The sequence below is a fragment of the Eptesicus fuscus genome, chromosome 2 (assembly GCF_027574615.1).
Source record: "Eptesicus fuscus isolate TK198812 chromosome 2, DD_ASM_mEF_20220401, whole genome shotgun sequence".
Taxonomy (NCBI): Eukaryota; Metazoa; Chordata; class Mammalia; order Chiroptera; family Vespertilionidae; genus Eptesicus; species Eptesicus fuscus.
This window is the reverse complement of record NC_072474.1, coordinates 19,738,522-19,766,329: the sequence shown is the minus strand read 5'-3', so window position 1 is coordinate 19,766,329 and position 27,808 is coordinate 19,738,522. Positions and strand designations below refer to the sequence as shown.

Genomic DNA, 27,808 nt, shown 5'->3' with positions numbered 1-27,808 from the left:
TGGGGTTTTGCTCATGGCAGACATATTATGAGTCAGATAGGGCGTACCCAATTCATTTATTTGTCATAAAGACTTCCCAAATCTGGCCTTGGCTGCTAAGTATATCCATATTTAATCAATGTAATGGGGACGTAAGAATTACCATACTATGTATATGCCAAAATATTCCAAGAGGGTCAGAGAGATAATGAGCTAAGGACAACAATATATTGATGGACTGAAACTCTAAGTGGAATAAATAAACTCATTCATGACCTATGTGTTCAACAAACATTTATTGAGCACCTACTGTTTGCCAAGGAACTGTATGGTGTTAGGTGCTGAAGGAACTATATATGAAGTCAGACACACCCCGTGTGGTGAAAAGGGCTGTGATGGACTTAGGTGCCTCACAACCCTTGAAGAGTTCCATGAATTCATTTCTGGAAAATCAACTTCATTAAGTCCTCGATTCATGACATCCCACACTGAAAACTCACATGCAAATAGAATATTAATCCTTTTATTGATAACTGAGGAAATGGCACCTGGTGTCTCTGAGCAGCCCTATTTACTAAACAAAGCCTTACATTTTATTTTTCTTGCTAAAATGAAACATTAGTTTACTGTGGGTCTTAGATGAAACTTAAGCAGGACAAAACTGAAACTTAAAAATAAAACCTTACTACTACAAAAGAAAGCATGGCATACTAAAAGGAATAATAGGTAATAATAATCATAATAATTATAAAGGTTTTAGAGGTAGACAGAACTAGACCCAGCTGAGTGACACAGGCTGAATTTCTCAGGTTGGTCATCTGGGAGCTCTCAGGGAAGCAGCAACAGGAGTGATTGGAATAAAGGGTTTATACGGATTAGATTATTGCATGCTACTGCTGCCTCTGAGCTTGGGGCCATCCTCTACCCACATTAGGTCAGCAGAGCTGGCAGTTGTGGGGCGGGGGGCGGTGGGAGGGAATCTGGATGCAAATATGAGAGAGTGAGAACAAACGAACCCACAGGGACAACCTGGAACCTGCATTTTCTCATTGGGTCACAGGAGACCTACCGAGGAGCTGGCATCCTTTGCCTTGGAGCTGCATGCACACCTAGTCCAGGTCTCAGAGAAGCTGAGTGGAGATTTGGTGGGAGCTGAAGGAGCTGCTGGCCACATGCTGCTCGTCACCCACAAGGCAGGCCAGCAGGTCACGGGCATACACTACAGTGGCACCTGGTGTCCTACACTAACCATCAGAGTGTCATGGCTGTTGCTTCGCTTCTGTCTTCCAAAGCCAGTGCAAATTTCTCCTGGCCAAGTCTCACCTAGAATCACACTGGGAGGAGAATTCTGAGGAACAGTTTTAGCTTAGCTCGCCTCTGATGGGAAACATGTATTGCATCGCAGCCCCAGAGCAGGCTCTTTCATCTTTCTTTAGTTTTCTGTCCCTCCTCACCCTCCCCCATTCCCACCCCTCTGCCCTTTAACACATATCTGTTGAGTATTGACTGTTCTTGCCCATGGATATCATGTTCTTTTACAGGATCTCAAGGAAAGCATTCTGAGAGACTCACGGGTGGGGATTGTGGCATGGTAAGGTTATAAGGCTGCCCCCAGGTTTCCCATGTCCCATCTCTGTCCATCCTACCATGGAAAAAGTCCAGTCTCATTTTCATAAAGGCCAAAACAAAGGCCAGTGTCCAAAGACTCTGTGCCATTGGTCTGGCATCAGCAGTCTCAGCTCCCATCCAGGTAGCTTAACGCTGTTCCTGGCTGCAATCTGTTGCTCTGCTGCTGTGCCCAGACTCCCACCTGGACCCTGTGTTTGGAGTCTGTTCAGCTGCTGACTGGATGGCTGCTAAGGCCACATGGTTGTTAAGGAAAGAGAACATGTGAATGAAAGGGGCAAGTGCATGTAACCCAGCAAGAGGGAGCAAGGTTCTTTGTTAGTTAGGATTATATTATTTGGGGCTTGGGAAGGACCAGGTGCCTTTTCAAACTAACCAATGAACTCCCTAAGCTTTTCTGAGCTTTTGATGGGTCCACCCCCTAACCAGTTTATTTCCTAGATCTTCCTGGGTTGTGTCTTTTGTCCAATCTGATCCTTCTCCCAAACTAGACTGACAGGCCTCTATGTTGCCATCTTGGCTTCCATTGCCCATGTGCTTACCTCCCTTTTATTGTTCTATCCCTCCCCCCAGTAATCTGCAAGAAAACCAGGGGCTCCCTGAAGAGTGTGTGAAGTTGTGACTTCCTGGTAAAGCAAGCAGGCTTCTGCTCCCTAGTTTATTATGCTTAATAATATCCAATTCCCTTTGCTCTCTTCCTTTATTAATACTTAGCTACCTATGCTCACACTATGTTCCAGATACTATATTGGAAAAAAATGGGTTATATTGGGTTCTTTGGAAAAAAATTGTGGGATGAAACAGACATGGTACTTACCCTCATGACTCTTATAGTCTAATGGATGGGAGAGTTAATTAAATAATCACACACATCAGTGTAAAATTTCAACTATGGTTAGTGCCATGAGGGAGGTGGTATGTGGTACTTTTGAGAATGCACAAAAGGAGGATTTCACCTAAACTAATAAAAACACCTGAAACTTGATGATTACAGTATCACTTCTCTAAAAGCTACAGATTTATTTAAAAGCACTGATGATACTGATTCTCGTTGTCTCCTAAGGGCACTCTCAGACCATCATCGTCATGAATACAAAATCATCATAGCAACCAGAAGGAGGAGGGCCAAAAATTATATCAAAATCTGAGTTGTATTATCTGACAAGTTAGCTTTTTAGGGAATTCCAGTTCATGTACTGACAGAGAGCTGAGTCATATAGAAGGGGGAATGGAATGGAAAGGTCAGGTGGCAACACCCATGTTGCTTACCCAGTGTCCCAGTAGGACATCTCACTGAATGAGTCATTTTTCAACTATAAGACCTGGTACAATTCAGATTACTACACAAAAGTGGCACCTCAGTTATGAAACAGATAATTTAAGTATCCTCCAACATTTTGTAAATGATGAACACTTTTTTTCAAGATAGCATACAAATCAAAACATAATGCATGCTACGTAAAGATAGGAACTTGTTTTCTATCTGTAGCCCTGACATTGTCCCTGCCATGGGGTAGGTGCTCAGTGTGTGTCCTGTCAGCTAGGGCTGCTGTAACAAAATATCATGGACTGGGTGGCTTTTAAACAGCAAAAGTGTATTTCTCACAGTTCCAGAGGCTCGCAAGTCTAAGATCGAGGTGCTGGCAGTTTCAGTGTCTGGTGAGTACCTGCTTTCCTGTTCATAGATGGCCATCTTCTTGTTGTGTCTTCATGGTGGAAGTACCAAAGGATCTCTCTGAGATCCCTTTTACGAGGGCACTAATCCCATTCATGTGGGCTCCACCCTTATAATCTGATAACCTCTCAAAGCATTAGATTTGAACTTATGCATTTGGGGGAGAGGGGCACAAACATTCAGTCTGTAGCAGTAAGTATTAGTTGAATGAATGAATCCATCTGATGACTAGTTTGGTATCGGGACTTGCCTCATATGTCAGGTATACTGCAGCAAACATTTCATTTTCTTTCAACAGCAGGGAGAGTATAAAAGATTTCACACTTGAGATAGGATTTGCCCAAATCAAGGTTTTCCTGTACCTGGGGTCTTCCATTGCCCTGAGTGCTAAGCTGGCTCTGACCCTCAGTTCTGTAATAACCTTTAGGTTCTTTGTACGTCAGTGGGGTGAGTTGTCCAGTATTGACTCGCCCCTCAATCACTACCTCTGAGTCTTGCACACCCCAAACTCAATTTTGTTTGTCCTGACACTCAGTTTGCAGAGATGGTTTTCTGTTTTTTGGATCTTGGCTCTATCTCTGATTTTACTCTCACTGCCCATTCCCCATGCGACTATAGTTGTCAAACCTCCAGTATATAAAGGACCAGCATGTCAGCTAAGGACCAGCAGGCTAAAACAACACATGGGGAAGTTGCCTGATGACTACAAGGCAGCCACCAGCATGGTAGGTGCTGCTGAGTGATGCCATCATAGGCGACTCAGGAGTGATGTTCCAGAGGCATGTTCTCTAGATGTCGAGTGCAGGGGCTAGTCCTAGTTCCCAAAATTCTTTTGAAATTAGTTGCTAGCTTAATTTTTATAAGTAATACTTTTGCTTAAAAAATAGAGAAGTTTTCTGATTATAAAAGAAAAGCATGTTTATTATAATTTGGAGAACATAAGATGTTATTGAGAAAGCACATTATCTGTTACTTAACCACCTAGAAATAATCATTGTTCACATTTAGACCCTGTTTAAAAAGCATAAGGTGGGAGCCATGACTTATGTGGTGTGTGGGGGCTTAGAAGCCATTGGAGCACTTTCTTCCTAATCAAGGGAACTGCCAAACTTGTCTCCTTCAGACAGCTGGCTCTAGGGCTGGACATTACAGTCCTGGTTGTGAGCCATCCTCCCTGTTGTTGTCAAAGCATCTTCCTAAAGCACAAATCCCATCTGTCTCTTCCCTGCTTAGGCTGCTTCCCATTGACTTCCTGAGCCTTCCAGATAAAGTTCATCCTTTCAGTATGACACACAAACTTCCTTCTCTCCTCTTTTCTCCTCTCCTCTTCTCTCCTCTTCTCTCTTCTCTTCTCTTCTCTTCTCTTCTCTTCTCTCCTCTTCTCTCTCTCCTCTTCTCCTCTCTCCCTTTCTTTCAGCATGGAGGTATCACATACAATAAAATTCACTGATGTTACACGTACATTTCAATGAATTTAGTAAGTGTGTTTTTCCATGAAGCCACCACCACTACAATTAGGATATAGGACAATTTCCTCAGTCTCTTTGATTCTACCCCCTTCCCATATCTTCTATCCCTAGAAACTATCAATCTGCTTCATGTCACTCTAATTTTGCCTTTAAAAAAGAATCTCTATATATAAAAGCCTAAGCAACCGGACAACAGGTTGGTAGCTATGATGTGCACTGACCACCAGGGGGCAGATGCTCAATGCAGGAGCTGCTCCCTGGTGGTCAGTGTGTTCCCACAGTGGGAGTGCTGCTCAGCTGATGGTCGGGCGCCAAATGGAGACCGCAGTGGAGCCGCAGGAGTGGCAGCGGTGGCAGGTGCAGTGGGGCTGGGATGAGCAGGAGCGGCAGGCGGCATTGGACTGCTGGTTTCAGCCCGATCCCTGCAGGTCACACCGACGAACCCCACCGGGCCTCTAGTTTTATATAAAAGGAATCATAGAGAAAGTAGTATTTTATGACTGACTTCTTTTCACTTATCATAATGCTTTTTATATTTATCCACGATGCTTTGTGTATCAGAAGTTTGTTCTTTTTAACAGTTGACTAGTATTCCATTGGGTGGACATATCACAATTAGTTTATCCATTCACCAGTTGATGGGCATTTGGGTTATTTCCAGTGTTTCCCTATACTGAATACAGCTGCGAGGAACATTTGTGTACATGTCTTTGTGTGAATGTGTGAATGTGTAATCTCTCAGGTAGATTCCTAGGAGCAGGGTTGCTGCATTGCATGCTAAGTGTGTGTTCAGCTTTATAACAGTCCTTCAAGCTGTTTTCTACAGTGGCTGTACTATTTTATGTTCCCTTTACTAGCATTTGAGAATTCCAGTTCCACATCCTCACCAACATCTGGTATTGTCCATCTCTTAATTTTAGTCATTCTAGTGGGTTACCCAACCTTTTTAAGCCCACCCTCCTGCTCCAGACATACAATTCAGCTGAATACAGCTGCTCTCTCACACTGCTCCCTCAAGTGATCAGCTTTCCTGTGGGAGTTCTTTGCCCTTCTTAAGGTTGAACCGGGGTCCTAGCTCTAGCACTCACAGTATCCTATGCACATCCACCCGTTCTGTGTTTGTTGTGTTTTTTCCCCGGCTTTCTTTCTTTCTTTCTTTCTTTCTTTCTTTCTTTCTTTCTTTCTTCTTTCTTTCTTTCTTTCTTTCTTTCTTTCTTTCTTTCTTTTTAAAATATTTTTATTGATTTCAGAGAGGAAGGAAGAGGGAGAGAGAGATAGAAACATCAATGATGAGGGAGAATCATTAATTGGCTGCCTCCTGCACACCCCCCAAGGGGAATCGCGCCCACAACCCGGGCATATGCCCTTGACCGGAATCGAACCTGGGACCCTTCAGTCCACAGGCCGACACTCTATCCACCAAGCCAAACAGGCTAGGACTCCCCTGGCCCTCTTTCAATTCAAAGTTTAGTGCAGAGTGAAGAGTGGAAAGTTTACCCAGTGTTTACCACAGAGTAAATGAACCATGTCCAGCACTGCCAGAGGTGAACCTGAGGAGGGGCGGTGAAGGATTAAAGAAGACAGACAAGAGAATACAGTTAGGGCTCGGTGGATCACTGTGCCTGGATGAGGAAACAGTGACTGCCTGTAAGCAGAATCTTAATTTTATAGTCAGATCACACAAAGCAAAACAAGGGCAAGATGTTTACAATGTTCTTGAGAATTTCAAATCTGCTTCTTTCCTGTTGTTGCCATTCTCTGAACTCTATCAAGCTTTCTTTAGGCAGCACTTGCTGCACCCCCTGCAGCCCACATCCCTTAGCTACCTAGAACTGCAGGGTCGGACTATAAGGTCAAGCTTACAACCATAACCTTTTGGCTATAATTGTGCTGGGAGGGCTTTGCCCTCGAAGCTGGGATGTGTATGTGGCTTTGGCACAAATCAGTCCAAGGCTTGATCCTATCCGAATGTTGTAGCCACTCTCCACAAGTAAAGATTATTTGTTGAGTGAAAGAATGAACAAAATAATCTTTAGACTTTAATATGTTTCTAATCGACAGGACACACCCTCCATCAAAACATGACTCAGAAGACACCCTTTAAAGAATGCATTTGTATACATCTTCTTCCCAGGGGTGTCTTGCTTTCACTTTCAAGAAAGCCAGTGAGGCATCCAGCCCCAGACTAGGAGATGCAACATGGAGTGGGCATTAGTTTTGACTTTACTTTCTCTGTCCATCAAAGCCATTCCCTCATTTAAAAGTGTTTATTAAACACCCAGCATGTGCAGGCACTTTGGCTGGGTTCTGAGGGTCCCATGGCAGAATGGCTCCAGTGGGACACTCAGGCAGAGCCGTGGGGGAGTAAATATAACTGGACAGAAAGACAGACAGGGGAAAGGCATTCCTGGTCGCAGAGTTTCTGCTCACAAAACTGAAAGGTAAGCCTAGTCTGGCCCTGGTTAGAGCAGAGAGTCCCTGGTGAGAACTAGAGCATGTTATCAGAGGGGCGCATGCCAATTGGGCGAAGCTCTAGAATGCTTAGTGGAGGGGTTTGAATTCTTTGTTACAAACAAAGGGCTGGAGGAGAGGTGGGGGCAGACTCATGTATTTATTTTTAACAGGAAAGTAACACGATGAGGTTAGTATTTTAGGAAAAGATTCTGATAACCATTTGAGGCAAAGGGCAGGGAGCCTGAGCCAGTCCAGAAGGCATCCTCAACGTTTGTGCTAACCAGCACCAGCTTTCTGGGCGCCTAACCACCACCCCCCCCCCCCCCCCCCGAAATCTTTCACATCTTTAGCAGCCGACCTGGTCTCCATTCCCCAAGTCTGTTTCCCCAGGATGTTTGCTGATACCCTAAGTCTGTTCCTGATGATACATGGTCTTCCAGTGGGATGGCTCTCTCTCTTTCCAGCCCCATCACCAAAAAAAGCAAAGCTATTGTGGAACACGTCTAGTTTTATTTAACCATACTAGTTATCCATCTGATAAGAAAAAATAACATTGGCAAAGTGATTTAGAATTTACTGTACACTTAGGAGGTCCTAGATACCCGGAATAGTGACTTTCAATAAGCACCTTGTAAAATTATGTGTATGATCACCCAAGACTATTCTCTGTAGCAGGTCACCAGGCCCTCGAGGGGAGGACCTGGACAAAGTTCTGCTTGTTGGAAGTGGGGTGAGACGCTGACGACTAGGCATGAGGACTGAGGCAGGGGTCATTCCAAGTGGGAACGTAAATGGTGCCCTCTGCCCCACTGCATTTTTAATCTCTTCTCAAGGTCCCCTTGGGACCTGCCATATTTTCAGGAAATAACCATCTTCACCTCTTGTACTAGGAAATCCTCACTAGAGGGTCCCATGTGCAGAATATTCTGTGAAGATTCCCCTTAGGCAATGTGGGCTTTATTGCTTTTCAGATGGTTGGAAACAGCATCCAGCTGGTGTGGGTGAGGAACGCAGAGCTGTCAGCCAGGAGAACCTGGTGGTACTCTTATTTTGACGGTCATCACCATCACCTTTTTGTTTATATGCTGTTAGAGCAAATATAAAGCTCTATACATTCAAATAAACTCAAGAGGGTACCAGTCCACGAGGCATTCAGAGTCCCTGCACAGAACCCTGGGTCTGGAGCCGCCTCATCTGGTCCTTCTGATGGGACTGGTTAGTCCCTGGGGAGGCTCCCAAAGGAGGTGGCACAGCCTCAGACCTGGACCCCTGTTTCCTGATAAGCCCGTCTTCTCTCTTCAAACCACTACCTCAGCTTCTTTCTCTCTGTTCTCACTCAGAATGGAAGACAGCTGGCCAACATCCTTCCTTCTTACAGATGGTTACCGAGTTCTGCTCTTTGCATTTTCCCTCTGTAGCTTGTAGGCCCTTTGTCACTTATTGGGCAGCTGAGGTACCGTGTCAGCATGAAAACTCATAACCTTCCCATCTTGTTCCACTGCCTCAGCTCCTTCTTGGAAGCAGGTGGCCTCTCCATGATGAATATATTAAAAAGAAGGAAAAAAAAATCCTGATTTGTTGTTAGACCAGCTTATTATTAGAGATACAGTTCTCATTCTAGTTAAGTGTATTCTAAACCTCACGAAGGAGCTTCATGTGTGGAAAGTAATTTTTCTTCAGTGATTGAAAAATGCAAGTTCCCAGGTAAATCAATTGGCCAATTAAGGGAGATATAAATATTGCTTAGTTATGCAGATGCAAAGGTGTTTCCTCTTTCCAGAGTGCAATAAGTCCTGGATAGTGGCGGTAGGGGCAGAAAAAGCTGCACTTAAGAGACCTAACCCTCCCCCTGAGGCAGAACTGCCTTGGCAGTGGTGAGCTGCTCTGGGGACAGGTGTGCATGGAGAAGTGACATCTACCTAACTCGGGAAGAAACCATCAGCAATTAGTGATGCAGGAGTGATTATCAAAAAACATTCAGGCCTGGCAGCAATGTCTGAGGGGAGGAGCCTTAGGGCGAAGACAGAGCATTTCCAAATGTGGTCTCCAAATTAAAATATTAATTTCAATGACTTTAGATTAATTGGTATCAATTCCCATGGGAAGAGGAGAGGAATGAGGAGGAGAGAAATGGATAAGAGGATTCAGATATTTGTAAAGTAAAGGAAAAGTTATTTGTTGAAATTAGACCAGGCCTGCGAGGCCTTTGACTGCTGGAAGATGCCAGTTTGTACCAGGCTGTTAACTATTTAAATTTTGGTAGCTTGAAAGGCTTTTTACAAACCTCTTTTGCAGGGTTGATTTTTACATAAATCTTGAGTAAGCATAGCATGTAAAACACCACTCAGGGCCATTACAATTATGTTAAGGTTTTATTTTCTCTCGCCAGGGGGATTTCTCTCTCTGCTGGTATATACGTGCCTGCCAAAACCATATAAAAAGCATTCATGGAGAAAAGTTTCCAGTGGCAGCAGCCAATTCAGTTCTTTCCCAAATCCGAAGGTTAGCACAAGGCCTGGAGACTGGTAGGAACTAGATGTTAGAAAAGATGCTGAGTGAGGAAAGCCTGAAGGGAAGATAAATGCATTCAGTGTGCAGTGGTTCCGGCTTCAGAGGAAGGACGCAGACGCTTCCATTCAGCATAGCTAAAGCTGAACAGACTCAGAAGCTCCTGGTGTCTATCGGTGATGTTTATCGGCTCATCTGTCAGGAGTTGTTTTCTGTCAACAGTGAGAAGCTGCTAAAAAGCAAAACCAAATCAAACCTTGCAATTCATAAGAATCACTATGTACATTTGCACTTTACTCCACACATTTCTGCCAACACGAGTCATCCTGTTTCCCCTCCCCCTTTAAAATGAGGAATTAGAGAGGAACATATGGAAAAATGATTACTTATAGTAATGGCTTTGATGAAACACACACACACACACACACACACACACACACACACACCCTTCCTGTGGCATTTATAGTAACACAAACTTGTCCTGAGCTGACTTATATTTTTATACTGTGACACAAGCCATATATTCAGGACCATTGAGACAGATAAGAATTCTGACGTCTTCTGTGACTATGCTGAGGGAAGAAGCCTTTGTTCAGCTCGTGGCAGTGTTCACAAGACAATGGACTGCGAGTGATATATGCAAATGTGTCCTTTTATCATTACTGAAAGTGACCTTTATGATTAGATTGAAATAGCAACATCAATACCTGGGTTAATATGACTTATTGGCCCAAAGGGAGGGAGCATGTTCTCTAGCAAGATTTAAAAACTAGGAAGTAGACATATCAAATTCTAACCTTCACCACAGCCCCAGGATTCTTATGTGATGCAAGAGAAAACTTTCACCTCTGTGGGACTTGTTTGCTGTCTCTGGAAACCAGAGAAAACTGCCTTTTTCAGGAATGTTATGAGCCTTTATTAAGACTTTCACAAAAAAGTCAGAAGAGATGTCTAAAGTAATATCATGACCTATCAGCTCCCCACACAGAAACTCTTTTCAGATTATTCCAAGTCCCACCCAGTGCAATGGGCTGAGTCAGGTCAGATCCAGAGATGTGCATATCAATAAAAATCATTATTAAATGGGGAGGGTGGGCAGAAAATGGGGATGTAATGTATGACACAGGAGATACAGTCGTTAATATCATAATAATTATGTATGGTGATGCATGGTTACTAGACTTACTCTGGGTGATCACTTAGTAAGGTATATAAACGTTGAATCACTATTTTATATGCCTGAAACTCATATAATGTTGCATGTTAAGTATAATTTAAAAATATGCATACTTAAATTTTTTTTTAAAAAAAAGAGTTCATGTTTCCTGCAAAACAGTTCTGTTGTAGCTAAATACAGAAAACAAATAAGAAGGTGATTTTCCTGGAGTGGTGTGGCCTCACCAGCACATGCCCCCTCCAGCCACCCCCCAAGCAAGAGAGCATAAGTTGAGCTGTAGTTTAATGGCTCTTTCCATACGTAGCATTGTTATTTATTTGCCCTGTGATGACATTTACATTTTTTAAATGGCTGAACATAACTTGACCAGTTTCTCCAAGTCCACACTTACTAAGAATTGGGGGAGGAAGACACAAAACGAAGTAAGCGTGTGCTGACAAGTGCCATACAGTCACTGGCAAAGCAAGCAGAGATGAATGTGAATACATTCTTCTTTTAGTGAGGGCTGGATTTCAAAAGAAAAAAAAATTAAAATATTATCATTTAAAGAAAGACAGCACCAGCTGCTGTTAGGGACTCCAGACACTTTTTAGTTAAAAGAAAAAAAAAATGAAGACAAAATTTGCAACTGGGTGAATATCTATGCAGTTTACTCTTAACCATTTGCCAATAAAGAGGCATTTTAAAATGCTACTGAAGTGTATTCATCAAAAGAAATTTACTTCACCTTGTTAAAATATTGTTCTATGTAAAAGAGGCATTTGGCTGGGTTTGCCATCTACAGGGTTACAGTGGTTAAGTAATTGCTTAGAAAGTAATTATTATTTCAGATTTCATGCGTAATGAATTCTTTTTCTTAATTTGGGAAACTGTGAGGAGAAGGTGAGATTCTCTGGTAAGCTGATTTTTGAAAAAGCCCATCATCTCAGCGGCCTCGCAGGAAGAGGCTCTCGGCAGCGACTGAGGAGCAGGTACCAGGAGATGAGTGTGGGAAACCCATGACAGTCAAGTGAGGTGATGTCTGCCCTCGGTTCCCAGCATGAAATCACCATAAAAACATGACTTTCCAGAAGCAGGGCATAAATGGGTACTTTGTTCCATTAAAGCCTTTAATATTTCTCATAGGAAGTTGTGCGTTTGAGCAAACGTCTCACTCAAGTATGTAAAAGTAAATTTGTGTAACTTCCTGAAATTTGGAGGAAATGAGACCTGCCTTTATTTCAGAACTTCTGTCACAAATGACTAGACAGTAGGTGATTAGGAACTGAGGGGAGAAAAGGACAGGTGGGTCGGTGGAGGTACTGGCCGAATAGAGGACATGCAGGCTCCGCAGAGCTCCCAGCATGTGATGCAGACGCCAGCGAAGATTTGTTGTTTGGATGGCTGACTGGATGGACCGAGTGAAAGGTTTTAGGATCACAAAGAAAGGCCAGTCAATGCTTTTTCTTGTGGTAATCCCCCCCGCCCGCCTCCCCCCCCTCCCCCCCCCCACACACAATGATTGGGAAAGAGGGAATTCTGATTAAGTTGATTAATATGCCCTAAATGAACCACTTAATTTCAAAAAAGTGTTCAAAGGCCTTAATAGCATTCACACCACGCAGACCAATCCAACCAACCATGATTTATGTGATTCTTTGGTGAGTCATAAAGCCCTTTAGGATATTGCAGTGCCTGGGGATCATTTATCATTGCAGGGTTCAACAAAAGCATTCTGTGAACTCTGGTTTTCAGATAACTTTTATTCTTCAAAAATAAGAATTTATCTTACTTACCTTTTTAGCCTTGCTTTTAGATTATGAAACATGCTATTATCTAATCTATGCTTGAAAATTTGACAGGGGAATATTGCAGTAGGGGCTACCACAGCATTGACCTTTGTTGATGGGTTTGACCTTTGCTAAGTGGGATTCTACTCAGTGGGCTGCTGGGGGCTTGGAGAAAGGGACCCTCTGGAGGGAAGAAGAATTGGCTGATTCAAGCCACAAGCAAAAAACCAAGGTTTTGGCATTTGTGTTGTTGAATTTCTCTTTCTGACCTTGATTATATTTACAAGTTGATGGTTTAGACATCTTTTTTTTATGCTCTTAAAACTTTTTCTTTGTTCTTTAAACACATTTTGAGGAAGTTTCCATTATTATGTGTGTGTTTTTAATTTAGTAATATATCACTTACAGTATCCAAGAAGCTGGGAATGACTTTCCCTTACTTCCTCATCCCTATGTCTCTTTCAGACAGAGAACACACTCATCAGCATGCTTTCCCTGAATTCCTGGTCCAATAAAGCTTTTTTTTTTTCTTTTCTCTGAGTTGCATCCAAGATCCTCGCAAGAATACTTTGCCTGAGGGTCTGCACACAGTTTATCTGTCCAGAGAAATCAGGCTGGAAGCCATTAGGCAGAGAGGAAGGCTTTAGGAAGATATTGAGCAAGGAGGCAAGGTGAAGGTGAAGGAAAACTATGTCTGACACGTTGTTACGACACTTTCAGATGGAATTCCAGTCCCAACAGAAAACCCATCAGAGATATGCACACCAGGTACTGCAAAGCTGTTTTTCTGTCCCTGGAGGTGAGAGTCTGCATGTCATCTTCCTGGGAGAAAATTCTCATTGGAAGGTTGGTATGTGGGGCGAGCAGTCAGCTGGACCTTTTTACCTGCTGTGTTTCCTGTTGCTTTAATCCAGAGCCTGGACTTCTGAGGTAGGCCCACCAGTTCTATACAATCATAATCTTCTCTTCATCCTATTGCTTTCTATAATGGCCTGAAAAGGCATTACTTCATCTAGGGCACCATCTGATCCCATTTGTTCCTACTTTCTTGGAGCCTAACTTGTTGTACCTACAATCAAATTATAACCCCAAAATGTTGACCTTGCACTGACATATTAAAGTAGGCATGGCTGACCTTGCTCTGAGACATCATGTGAACATATAAGAAAGGAAGTTTGAAAGCATCTGTGATGTTAGATTATTGTATGGAAATGGGTTTAATGATTCCTTCTAATTAATAAATTAGGAATATCTGATGAATACCCACAGTTCTGAATGATCTGGGGGAACATATGCACTTCCTACGTGCTAAGTCCTAAAACTAGTGCATAACATATTGTTATTTCAGTTAATAACTAAAAAAACCATGTGTATTATCCACTTTCTATAAATGGAATCTCAGAAGCTTGTCCAGGGTCATGCTGCAGAGCTGCGATTCAACCTCAGATCTAAATGATTTTAAAGTCAGTGCCCTTCTCACGATGGGGAGCGGAAGAAAACTTTGAAGCTTTCCACTTAGAAGGGCAGGGTGTACTCTGAAGACACGCATCTGCCTATAGGCAGCAAGCAGAGAACAGAGGCCCCGACCTTTAGCGCATGGTCCCCAGGGGATGGCCATGCCTCCTCCTGCCGTTAGTCCTTTGGTTCCGGCACGATATTACAATTACCTCTGGTTCATTTCTTTTACCTCATCAGTGGCTCACACAAGGCTCAACACACAGGAGCTCAATACAGTTCTTTAAATGAGAGATTATGTTGCAGATTCTGTATAATCAAATCCTAGAGGTCTGCCTTTTCCACTTATCTAGAGATCTCGTTTCTTGGCAGCGTTTCCTGTCTCAGGCTGGCTTTGTAGGCGTCTAGGACACCCTCTCTGACAGCCTCTGCTGCCCATGCAGCCCTCTCCCTTCCTTCGCTCATGGTTATGGCTGCTCCCTGCACCAATATCGGGGCTGCGGGTGACATCGGATTCACATGTTTCAGCTGTTTTTGCCTGGGTGAGAATTCTGGCTGGGAACAATGAATAAATGAAAACAAGTGAGGAAATGAAAATGACAAAAAAGTGGAGGGACATAAAGCTTCGACATGCTATTTTTTACAAATAAAGTTATCAATGCTGACTTGACATTCACTCAATGAGAAAGTGAATCTCCATCTGGCACCATCACTGGCACTTGTGATTTAATTCAGCCAGGAGAAGGCCCACCCGATCAGCACCCAGTGTCACCAGGCTTAGGAAATCTGCTCAGTGGTGTTGAAAATGCAGAAGTAAAAATTCAACTACAGGTGAACCTACAACTTCCTCCATAAACGCAGGGCCTTAAAAGCTGCCAGGCATTACCCTGCCTGCTTAATATGCAGGTGGCACTATCTAGGAGCCCAGCTACCATGAGAAAGAAGAGCGAATTTCGTGCTTAGACCACTTTGTGGACATCTGTCCCATTATTTTCTGTGAGTGCTCTTCGGAGTGCAAACATTTGGCTACTTACCCACTCCAGGGGAGGCCCAAAGAAATCAAACCTTAAACCTTGAGAACAAGTTGTCTATACTCCCCTTGGGAGGGGTTGTAGTGAACGTAGGCGGAAGTGGCCAACCAGCACACTTCCCAGCTCCCCTGCCTTGGAGCCTCACTCCAAGGAGCTATTTTTTTTTTTTTTAAGGGAATGACTCCCCAGAGTAAGAGATAGTGAGTACTCTAAGAGACAACAAAGAAAATGTTGAAAGTCAAAAGCTTTTCCCTCAATTTCAAGACCATCATTCTTTTATTTATTTTTTATTTATTTATTTATTTATTTATTTATTTATTTATTTATTTAAATACAAGTCCTTTGGTTGATCTCTCCCCCCTCCCCCCACCCTCCCCTATCCTCCCTCTGAGGCCCGATAGTCCAATCGATGCCTCCTTGTTTCTGGTTCTGTTCTTGTTCATCAGTCTACCAACATAATTTTTGTAACACCTCTTGAAAAGGATCCCACCAAGTTTTTGATAGTCCACATGATAAAACTTACAGAAAAACTACAGCATGAGACTTTCATTCTATCACTAACTTCTTCATATAACTGTAATTCCTCAGTCTCTATAGAATGAAAAAGGAAAATAAAAGTGCCTTCTCTCATTCCAAGGCCTTTCTCAGTCAGGCAACCACCAAAAGAATGAGCCTACAATTCATGCCATGTAATCTCTATCAGGCATAATTCAAATCAAATCCCATCAGGCAAAGTCTGGGATAGTTAAAATGTATAAGAGAACAGTGGTGACCTGGGGGAGAACTTATGAAACCTTGTCTCCTGCTTTTGCTGAATATTATTTTTGTTATGCTAGACTCCAAGTCCCTGTCGGGGACCTGGTCAGGCGGCTGCGGGCGCTAACCCACACCGCCTGCCCTGGTCCGTGATCCGTGATCATGGACCTGGGCAGGCAGCTACGGACACTAACCCATGCTGCCTGCCCTGGTCCGTGATCTGTGATCACACCGCCTGCCCTGGTCCGTGATCCATGATGGCAGACCTGGGCAGGTGGCTGCCGGCGCTAACCGCCTGCCCCAGTCTACCATCATGGCTTGGATTCCACCAGCAGTGGGCGCTGCCCCCTCCCACCGCCATCTTTGCTGGTTTAATGTGTATCTTTGCTCCTGATTGGCTGGTGGGCGTGGCTTATGGGTATAGAGAAGGTACGGTCAATTTGCATATTACTGTTTTATTAGGTAGGATTTTTTATTGATTTTTTACAGAGAGGAATAGAGAGTTAGAAACATCGATGAGAGAGAAACACCGATCAGCTGCCTCCTGCACACCTCCCACTGGGGATTTGCCCGCAACCAAGGCACATGCCCCCTGACCGGAATCGAACCTGGGACCCTTCAGTCCGCAGGCTGATGCTCTATCCACTGAGCCAAACCGGTCAGGGCAAGACCATCATTCTTTTAAAAAGTTAGAATTTATTTTGTATTTGCCAAAGATACAACAGGGCATATAATCTAGAGGAAGTGTCTCTCCCACCTCTGTCTCAAAGTCATGTACTTCCGCTCCCAGAGGCAATCACTAAAACTGGTTTCTTGTGTTTTCTCCTCAAGATTCTCCATATATCTACAAGTGAGGATATATATCTCACAAATGGAGTTAGCCTCTATGTGCTGTTGGGCACCATGACTTATTTTTAAGATAAACTCTTATTTATTTACCTTCCCTTTCTACCTGACATTTCAATTTTCATTTTTTGCCACTACAAACTTCAGTGAATGTGCAGAATTCTTTCACACGAGTTTCACTATTTATGTAGGATAAATTCCTATCACAACGATTGGTGTGTCGAAGCAGTAAGTTCTAAATACCATCACTCTAAGATATAGGTATACAGTGGGTGCTACCAACCTTATCCAGCCTCATGTTTATTCTTGGCCTCTAAATCTATACCCTGGCCTCACAAAACCACTTGTATGTGCTGTGTAGTCTCCATCCTCTTTATCCACTGTTCTCTGTCAGAACAGTTCCTTCTCAGTCACCATTCTGTCCCCCTTTTTGGCACATGAACCTTTGGATTTCAAACTAGATAGCACCACTTCTTGGCAGCTTTCTGTCTCCCCAAGAGATGGCATTCCTGTGGCTTTCCTGTGTGCACCCACAGCACCTGTGCCTTCTTCGTACACCAGAGAAGATACAGAAAACAAAACATAAATTAGCAGGCAACACATAAAGAAGTACAGATTGTGAGATGGATTATAACGAAAGTAAACAGAGCATGATCATAGAGAATAATGGAAGAACCTCCAGTTCATAGGATGTTCAGTAGGAGAAGGAAAGAGTCGTGTAAAGAGCTCATGAAAGGGCATTTCAGGGTGTGGGAAGAGCAAGGGCAAAAGCCCCAAAGGGAAGAATTTGGCTTCTTTGAGGAAAACAAACAAACAAAACACACAAAAAACAAATGAGTGGTGAACACAGTACAATATACAGATGATGTATTATAGACTTGTACCCCTGAAACTTATACCATTTTATTAACCAATGTCACCCCAATAAATTCAATTAAAAATAAATAAAAATCAGGTATAGCTAGAGGGGAGGAAGCTACTGGAAGAGGGGCAGATAAGATTTAAGAAACAGGCAGAGGCAAGATGATTTAAGGCCTGGCAGGCCAGGTGAAGAGTTTGGATATTATTCTAAGTACCATCAGGAGCCATTGATGGGTTTCATATATGCGAGTGACATGTTTTGACTTATCTTTTAGGAAGGGGAGACTATCTTGTAGCAAGAGGGCATTCAGTGAGAGACGATGGTGGCTTGAATCAGAACGGTAGCAGTGGAAAGAGGGAGAATTGGTGGAAGGAGAGATTTTAAAAGAAGAGCCCTGGCTGGTGTGGCTCAATTGAATAGAATGTCATCCCCTGCACGGAAAGGTTGAAGGTTTGATTCCTGGTCAGGGCACAAACCAGGTTTCAGGTCCTATCCCAGATGGGAGGCAACTGATCAATGTTTCATTCATCCTCTCTCTCTCTCTCTCTCTCTCTCTCTCTCTCTCTCTCTGTCTCTGTCTCTCTGTCTCTCTCTCTCTCCTTCCCTCTCCCTCTCCCTTCCTCTCTTTCTAAAATCACCAAAAACATATCCTTAGGTGAGAATTTTTTTAAAAAAAGAAGAGCCGGGAGCATCTGCAGGTTGATGGAATGCGGTAGGAAGGAGAGAAATAATGGAAGTTCTCAGATGTCTATCTTGAGTGACTGAATGGATGCTGGGAGCTTAAACAAGGTGGTGGATGTAAAAAGAAGTGGATGAATTTGAAGGATATTTAGGAGGAAGAATTAGGAAAGGATATTATTGGGTGTGGGGAAGGGGTGATGGAACTGAGGTTGGGGAGAAATGAACATGAGGACATGCTAAGTGAAATAAGCCACACACACACACACACACACACACACAAATACTTTATGATTCCACATATATGAAGAACCCAGAGTAGTCATGTTCATAGGGACAGAAAGTGAAACGGATATTGCGAGGGGCTGAGGAAGGTGGAATATGGGAGTTGTTTAATAGATAGTTTCAGTTCTGTAAAATAAAAGAAGATTGGTTGCATAACAGTGTGAATGTACTTAATAGTACTGAACTGTATGGTTAAGACAGTAAATTTTTTGTTATGTGTGTTTTTATCACAATTTTTTTTAAATCCTCACCAGAGGATATTTTCCCCATTGCTTTTCGGAGAGAGTGGAAGGGAGGGAGGGAAAGAGGAACAGAGAGAGAGAAACATCAATGTGAGAGAGACACAGCAACTGGATGTCTCCCACATGCACCCCAACCAGGGGACAGGGAGTGAACCGGAAACCCAGGCACATGCTCTTGAGTGGGAATCGAATCCGGGACTCTTCTGGCTTATGCTCTAACCACTTAGCAACACCGGCTAGGGCGCACAATTTTTTTAAAAGGAACAACCAGGCATGCTCGAAATGAACCTGGGATGATCACCTCTGAGATATCCTAGTGTATTTGCTATCTATGGTGGTGTAACAGATTAGCCCCAAATTTAGCAGCTTAAAATAGCAAACAATTATTATCTCAGTTTCTGTGGGTCAGGAATCCAGGAGCAGCTTTGCTGGGTGCCTCTGCCTAAGGGTTTCTCATGAAACTGCAATTAAGTTGTCAGCGCTGGGTCCCACTTCAAGGCTCAACTAAGGCAGAAACTCACATGGCTTGGGGCAGGCTAAAGGTCCTGTTGGTGAGCGATATAGTTCCTCACCAAGTGGGCTCTGCAGAGGTCAGCTCACAACATGACAGCTGGATTCCAGCAGCGTGTGAGAGGGTGAGGAAGATGAAAGCCAGAGTCTTTTTGTGACCTAATCTTGGAAGTGATATCTCATCATTTTTGTCATATTCTATTTGTTAGAAGGCAATCACTGTTCCAACCTACACACTTGAGGGTGGAGGATCAAACCAAGGCATGAATATCAGGAGGGGATCATTGGAGGTCTAGTGACATGAGACTAAATATAAAGAAGAAATCTTTAGGACCTCCAGGCAAAAAGGTGAAATAATTTCAGTGGCAACAGTAGAACAGTAATCTCAAGAAATTTAAGTAAAAAAAATATGAACCAGGAAAATTACTCAGCCAAGTTATCCTTCAAGTATCAAGTCTATGGATAAATAATCCCAAGTGTGCAAGAACTCTGTGTATGGACTAGCATACACAGGTGCTTTTCCTATGGGATCTATTAAAGCAGGTGTATTAGTCAGGATACTCCAGAGAAACAGAACCAATGGGATAGATATAGAGAAGAGATTTAATGTAAGGAATTGGCTCACACAATTATGAAGGTTGAGAAGTCCCATTACCTGCCGTTTGCAAGCTGGAAACCCAGAGGTGTGGTTCATTCTGAGGTCAAAGGACTGAGAACCCAGAGTGCCTAGGACAGGAGAAGACCAATGTCCCCGCTCAAGCGATCAGGCAGCAAGGGCTGAATTCTTCCTTTTTCTTTTCTTTTTTTGTCTTTTTGTTCTGATCAGAGCCTCAATAGACTGGATTGGATAGTGCTCACCTACATTGGAGAGGACAAGTTCCTTTACTGAGTCCACTGATTCAAATGCTAATTGCATCCAGAAACACCCTCACAGACACACTTAGAAATAATGTTTAGCTACATATCTGGGCACCCCGTGATATAGTCAAGTTGACTTCCCCAACCCAGGAGATCACACACACTGGCCAGATTTATGATGCTAATGACTATAGGAAAATTCGGATTGTAGGTCATCCGCAGTAAGGGAGTGAAAACTTTGCCTTTGATCCGACAGTGGAGTAACCCCTGAGTGAAGCTGAGAGTTGAGTGGTAGCATGTGCAGGCGGTGGGGTCTCTTGTCCATGTGCAAGCGTATACAAACTTGAACAATGAAACAAAAACTGGGGCATGCAGTTATTGTGGATCCCAGTTCACTCAGTCGGCGCCATCGCTAGAGTGAATGGTGCAACCTCATTCCTAGGCTCCTCTGATATCTAAGGGTTGGTTTACAGTTGTGAGGATGCGAAACACAGAGTTTATTCTTGTGTTATTATTTATTAATTATTGTATTATTTGTATTATAACCATAAATCTACTTTTGCCTGGACCTGTATATCAAACCCCACTCCCTGATAATATAGAATATACCTTTGTTTTAATTACATATGAACATTCCAGAAAAGTGATCATATATTAGGACACAAAGAAAACATTGATAAGTTTCATAAAAGTGAATTTTACCAACAGTTTCTGCACACAGTACAATAAAGCTAGAAATTAAAAACAAAACTAAAAACAAAAAGGCACTTCCACTTAGAAATTAAAATAAAACAAAAACAACTCTTGGGTTAAAAGGGACATATAAACAAAAATTAGAGAATTTCTGAAAAATGATAATGAGAAGGCTATAAATCAAGAACATATTGCCTGGCTGGTGTAGGTCAGTGGTTGAGCGTCAAATCCATGAACCAAGAGGACCCCAGTTTGATTCCTGGTCAGGGCACATGCCCAGGTTGCAGGCTCGATCCCCAGTGGGGGGCATGCAGGAGAGATGTCTCTCTCTCATTGATGTTTCTATCTCTCTATTCCTCTCCCTTCCTCTTTCTCTAACATCAATAAAAAAACATATTAAAAAAGAACATGTTACTTCTATGTATAAGAAGCAATGATCAGAAAAAAAAAATCATGGCCCTATACACCTTTATTAAGTAAAATTATAAAGGAGCATAAATGAATTAGATTCCTAATTCAATCTAGAAAAAAAAATATACCCAAAAGAAAGCACACAAATATAACAAAGATAAATGTGGAGTTTAATAAAATTGAAAACAGAAAAATGGTAGAGCAAATCCATTAATCAAAATTCTGGTTCTCCGGAAAAAATGTACAAAATAGACAGACCACTAGCTAATTTAATCAAAGAGAGGAGCAGAGTCAGAGAGAAGGAGAGAGATATTTGAAGATGGAAGACTCTGGCTTTGAGGATGAAACAAGCCAAAAGCCCACAATGCAGGCAGCCTCCAAACTCTGGGGAAGGCAGGAAATGGATTCTCCTCGGGCTTCCAGGAATGCAGCTGAGTCACGGTAACCTATGTGTAACCCTCTGAGGAAGCGCCAGACTATTTTCCAATGTGACTGCACCATGTTACATTTCCAACAACAGTGTCTGAGGGTTTTAATTCCTCCACATCTTCACCAACACTTGCTGTTGTGTGTCTTTTGTACTATATCTACCCTAGTGGGTGTGCTAATTTAAAACTCCTAGAAAGGCCACGTGCAGTGGTGCTGAGGACCTTCTGAGTCCACTGATGTAAGAACTCCAGAGTTTAACTCCATATTCAACCTCTTGGCCTTGCCTTTACTTCACTGTCTTACTTCATTCTATAGATTTAGACATTATGTACATTTTTACTTATATATAGTTCCCAATCTCTTGCATATAACCCTTAGTCACTATTTCCAAAAGCTGGTTTGGCTTGGTGGAGAGAGTGTCGGCCTGCGGACTGAAGAGTCCCAGGTTCGATTGCAGTCAAGGGCACATGCCTGGGTTGCGGGCTCGATCCCCAGTGGGGGGCATGCAGGAGGAAGCCAATCAATGATTCTCTCTCATCATTGATGTTTCTATCTTTCTCTCCCTCTTCCTTCCTCTCTGAAATCAATAAAAATATATTTTAAAAAATAAAATTAAAGATTAATGCTTCAGACCAACTTTCATCCTTCTATGAATTAGCAGTAACCAATTTTCTGAGACTAATGTGAATCCAGGAAATTAAATAACCAAAATGAAAATGAATGTCTACATTCCAACTGCCCACAAAGAAAACCGAATTAAAGCCACTGCTGACTACAGTCGGCTCTGCTGTAATGAGACATATATGCTCCTAAAAGCCACACAATAAAAACCAGAGCTCCTGAGAATAACAGAACTAGGGGCACAACACCCCAACACTTTATCAGTGATACATTAGAAAAATAGGAACATAAAAACAGTAGCAGTTTCAAACATGCCAAATGGTCAGGAGATACATAAATACCACAATGAATGTGACAGGTTATCTTGAAAAAAAGACCCGAGGTATTCCTGTGGTGGTGGGAGTCAGAAGGGCTGCGGCTCTTGGTTATTGTGCAGTGGAGGCAGGAGAGTGACGTGCTGTCAGATGGGAAGCTGTACCCCCAGACTTGGAGCAGTGGGACCCTAACTTGTGTTGGGCTGAGGCAGCTGGTAAATGTTTGAGGGGCGGGTGTCTTCCTATGCAGCACAGTGCAGGTGGGTGCAGCCTTCTGTGTTCATCACACGTTCCTTGTGGACCGAAATGCCCACAAGTAAATGGGAAAGGTGTTTATGCTCACACCATTCCCTCATAGACCAATTGCACTGGAATATATGCACATTTTCAAACAAGTGCTACAGCTCAACTGTGTGCTAGCCTGTCACCAGTGACAATGGGAAGCTATTTTTAAAAAGCCTTCATACATCAATGGTGTCCCAATGAAGTTTCAAAAAATGCTGACACAGAGCTATGGTTGATAGAAATAAAAAATAAAATAACGTACTTCATAGGATATTCACTGAAAAGATTCCTTTTCTATGCCTGTCCAACTTGTAGCAAGTCAATTTTATCCTGGAAGTTTGTATGATCTATATAATAAAAGCCCAGCGACCATTTCGGTGGAACGACCAGAACGACCGGTCACTATGATGCGCACTGACCACCATGGGCCAGATGCTCAATGCAGGGGGAGCGGGAGGGGGGCACAGTGAGGCATGGAGGCACACGCTATGGCCCAGGAACCACAAGCCCAGAGCTGGCTTTCCAATAAAAACAATAAACTGAAATAAAAAGGGGCCCAACGCTGCCACCCTGGGAAGAACGGCTCCAGGAGGGAAAGGCCTCCTCAGGCCCTGCCCGACCCAGCTGTCATGCCGCGGGCTTGTGAGAACTCACCGGTGACGTGCAGGAAGCACAGCCCCTCCGACTCCAAAGCTGGTCGCACCGACAGCTGCTCGCCATCCAGCTCCATGGGGGATGCAGTGCTGCCCCGCCGCCTCAGCTCCGACTTCCAGCTTCTGGCTTCCTGCCCGCCCCTTCGAATACCACGTGTGCTTGGGGGTGTGGCTTTGGCCTCTCCGGCCAATAGCGCTGCAGCACAGCCAGAGTGGCAGGACATAGCCACCAGGACTGGCTGGGCATTGATTTGGCTGCTGACTGACGTCCATGTGTAGTTACACTGTGTGTTTACAGTTGTAGGGAATCAGGGCAGCCCACTCCTGCCACCCGCCTCACCTTCTAGGCTAAGAAAGGCCCACTGATCTCCACGTTTCTCCTCCCATCCAGAATCAAAACCTCTTGGGGATGAATGATCCCAGCAATGGCCCCAACACATGCTCGGTGTCACTGTCACAGACATTCCCAGTCATTACAGCCCGTTCCTCAGCCTGCAGTGCCCTGCTCCACCACTGCCACTGCTCACCTGTCACCCCCTGAGGACCACCTTATGTTATCCTATCTGAAATGTGAGCAAGATCTCAAATGCCTCCCTATCAATAGCTCCCTTGCCCTAACTTTCTTCCTCTAAAAACCTTGCATTTTAAAAATATATATTTGATTGATTTCGGAGAGGGAAATAGAGATAGAAACATCAATGATTATAGAGAATCATCGATTGGCTGCCTTCTGCATGTTCCAAACTGGGGGTCAAAACCTCCCCCAACCCTCCCCCATCCCGACTCTCCCCCGGCCATCAGGCCCCTGGTGGTGGTGCAGCACTGAGGGAAGGAGGAACGGGGGAGGCGGGGAACCATGGGGTGGCAGGGTGCCGAGGGCAGTGTCGGTGTCTGGTGTCTGTTCCTTCCACGTCCGGACCAGCGATAGTCACCTCCTCTCCCAACCCCACCGGGGCCTTCAGGCCCGATCGGCCTGGCCCTGATCAGCCCTGATCGCCCATCAGGCCTAGGGACCCCACCTGTGCACGTATTTCGTGCACCAGGCCTCTAGTTTACTAATAAAATAGTTTACCAGTAGAAGGCAAAGGTCTAGTTAGTGAGATGATTCAGGATCAGCTAAAGATAATCTTAGTACTCAGTATTTAAAATTTGTTTGCAATGGAGAGAAACATAATCAAGAAAGAGGAACAAAGAATCCACCTTGTAAGTCATCAAAGTGCTTTATTCTGTAAAGCCCGGCTCATGATGAGTGTATTGTTAGCACTAGGAGATACAAGGCAAACTTCCTCACTCAGTCCAAATAGTTTATCAATAGAAATGAATGACAGAGACAGTTACAGACAAAAATAAAGCATTTTGTAAACTAAAAGCATACAGAGATTGGCCACAAAGGAAATAGTTACTCAAATAATGTATGTGTACCTTATCCTTACTTCAGGGTCTCACTTTTGTAGTTTTGGGTCAAAGAAACTACAGTATAACTTCAGAACACGGAAAGTGACTAGACTCCAGAATGAAAAGTGGGGGTGGGGGGTGGGGAGGGTTTGGGGACCAGGTCCAACTTGTAGCAAGTCACTTTTGTCCTGGAAGTTCCCATTATCTATATAATAAAATGCAGGAGGAGGGGGAGGGAGTACAGATTTAGACAACCATGTCACAGCAGTGTGAACATCATCTGTTGAGGAAAATAATCTATATGAAGTCAGTAGGTAACAGCAGGCTGGTGTTGCCGTGGGGTTCCAGAGACACTGATTTGCTACCACCTTGTGTTTTCTGAAGTAAACCAATACCATGGGCGCAGTTACAATCTTGATAAGCCCTGAAGTAAAGTTACTGGAGGAGGCATATGAAAGGGGGTGTTTGTTGAGTTGTCAGTAATTATTGAAGGGTGGATTTTTTTCCTTTTCTGAAACTGCCTACAAAAATCATTTCATGTTTTAAACAAAGAATTTCAAAGGCACAGCTTTAGCACAGTGTATAAGTTGATAACCTATTCTAAGCAAGGCCAGTATTTTAGCTCGACGCCTTTCAGAAAATGCTGGGAAGTTGGTACATACATGATCGATGTTGGAAATGTATAACTTGATTAAACACAATCAGCACAGTTTAGGGCAATGAACTTACATAACCAGATTTGGATTAAGCATTAAAAAAAAAATCATTAGGTTGATAAATGTACATCTGGAAGAAACAAAACAACCCTTTTCCTTTCACTGTAAAAGACTGCCTACCATATTCTTTGAATAAAACATTCACCCCAAAATATGACAGCAGGATACACTTCAAAATATGACAAACATTATTTCACCAACACTGTAAAATGACTTTACATGTAAACTTCAAAAATCACATGCTGTACATTAAATTTTTAGATTCAAAAATATCCCTGTTTTCCTAATAATGTAAACAGTAATATTGAGGGTTTCAGTTAAAGGGACAATTCATAACAAAATACCATTGCTTAAACAATGGCCAAACATAAATATCTTATAATTCAGATTTGTAATCAGAAAAGGAGAATTGAGAGTTCTGATGTTTTGCTCACAGTCCCACCATGGGAGATGTAGAGACCATTGCCCCAAACTATGCACTTTTCAGGTAAGCTTTATTTTTATTTTGTAGCATTAATTCCTATGTTGCAACGTAAGTGTAACAGTGAGAAGCTCCAGGCAAGAAAAAAAAAAAAGTAAGCTGTTTTCCTGGATGTATTTACTGAGTGACAATGTACAGATAGGATCACTAGAGGCATCAGCTTCTTGCTGGAGGAGGGGTGTTTGTCCCGGGACGTCGGAAGTCCTGACACCGTGCGGAGCAGAGCCCCGATCCAGGACACGCAGGAGATGCCAGCACCCCTCTGTCCAGGGCCAGGGGCTTGGGGCCAACTGTTAAGGAGTGTCAGCGTGCGTGGTAGGAGTGTAACATTTGTGGTTACGTTTTTTTCCTTTAATCACCATCATTATTATTATCATTATTATTATCTTCATTATTATTATGAATACTGTCTCACATATTTCAACTCCGAAAAGTAAACTGATCCACAGTTTATCGTGTGATGCCAACGTGGTTGGTCTGACATGCATTTCCTTTTCCCCTCCCCCCTGAATCAGCTCGCTCATTCATTCATTCATTCATTCACCCACCTACAGTTGGAATCAGAAGGTTGTTGCCTAAACACACTGACTGAAGCTGATCTGGTTTTCATTAATTCATTAATTAATTTTGAAGATGCACACGCACACACACATACACACACGCGCGCGCACACACACGCACACACAAGTCAGAAATAGCTAGAGTGATGCTGGGAAATATCAGGTAGCTGTTAAAGCAAGTAGCTCCCAAATCAGTCATCTTGGCCTGAAGATGTAAACGAGGAGGTGTGCTCACTGAGTTTGGTTTTCCTTTTTCCTACACCAAAGCCACCTCTGTCCTTCCCACGCTCGTGTCCGTCTGAGATGTGCAGGAGGTTACGTCAAGATGTGGCCAATAAAGTCCAAAAAGCGCTTTGAATACTGTTCTGGGTTCACGGTTGAGATCTCCGCACCAGCCTGGGCAGTTTTAAAGGAGAGGAATATTGATATAATTACTACTCAGTAGCTAAGGCAATTTCCGATTGCAGCTGAATATAAGGCTAATAATTTTCGAACCTGTGCAGGCTGTTCTTAGGAACCGGTGTGAAAATGAGGCAGAGTGGCAGGAACAACAGATGCTATTATCACATACACGTGATTGCTGACTTAAAACAAAATCCAACTAGCCGCGTTGGGGATGTTTCTGTGAAACACTGGAATCTGTGTGGCCTACATTCAGAGGTCATGCAGACAATATTTTTGGCTTTTGAGAAAGCAGACTGTAGATACCTCGAGAATGACAGAAGAAACATCAACACTTGGCTACAGAAACACTCCAATGACAATGATGTAAGCATTGTGTTCATTTTTCTGGATCGTGTAAGCAGCCGAGTGCTCGAAAACAAGAGTGGCAGCAGCAGTCCTGGCTCTTTCCTCGAACCCTAACTGGGAGAGACAGCGCTGCCGACTGCGTGTCCCCCGAGGGCGGGCTGGCTGCCCTCCGCACATGGCACGGGGTGCCATCGTTCCCCTTCAGAGACCTGCTCGGAGCAAGGATGCTGGGCCCTTGCAACCCCTGGGTGGGGGGTTTCCTACTTCAGAGGCGGGCAGACCCAACGTAGTCACTGGCCAGTTTCCTGAGCTGCAAAGGG

At 43.4% G+C, this 27,808-nt stretch overlaps 1 protein-coding gene and 1 pseudogene across 1 annotated transcript in view; both read right to left on the bottom strand.

Annotated features, from left to right (window-relative positions):
* Positions 1-4,269: 4,269 nt before the first annotated feature.
* LOC129147411 (U6atac minor spliceosomal RNA) lies at positions 4,270-4,410 on the bottom strand (annotated as a pseudogene).
* Positions 4,411-24,793: 20,383 nt separating this feature from the next.
* Positions 24,794-27,808, bottom strand: part of PIP4K2A (phosphatidylinositol-5-phosphate 4-kinase type 2 alpha) — a 172,578-nt gene continuing 169,563 nt past the window's right edge. Inside the window, exon 10 of the mRNA XM_008148859.3 lies at positions 24,794-27,134. Coding sequence (XP_008147081.1) covers positions 27,054-27,134 — 81 coding nt within the window. The 3' untranslated portion in view covers positions 24,794-27,053. The remainder of the gene's footprint in view (positions 27,135-27,808) is intronic.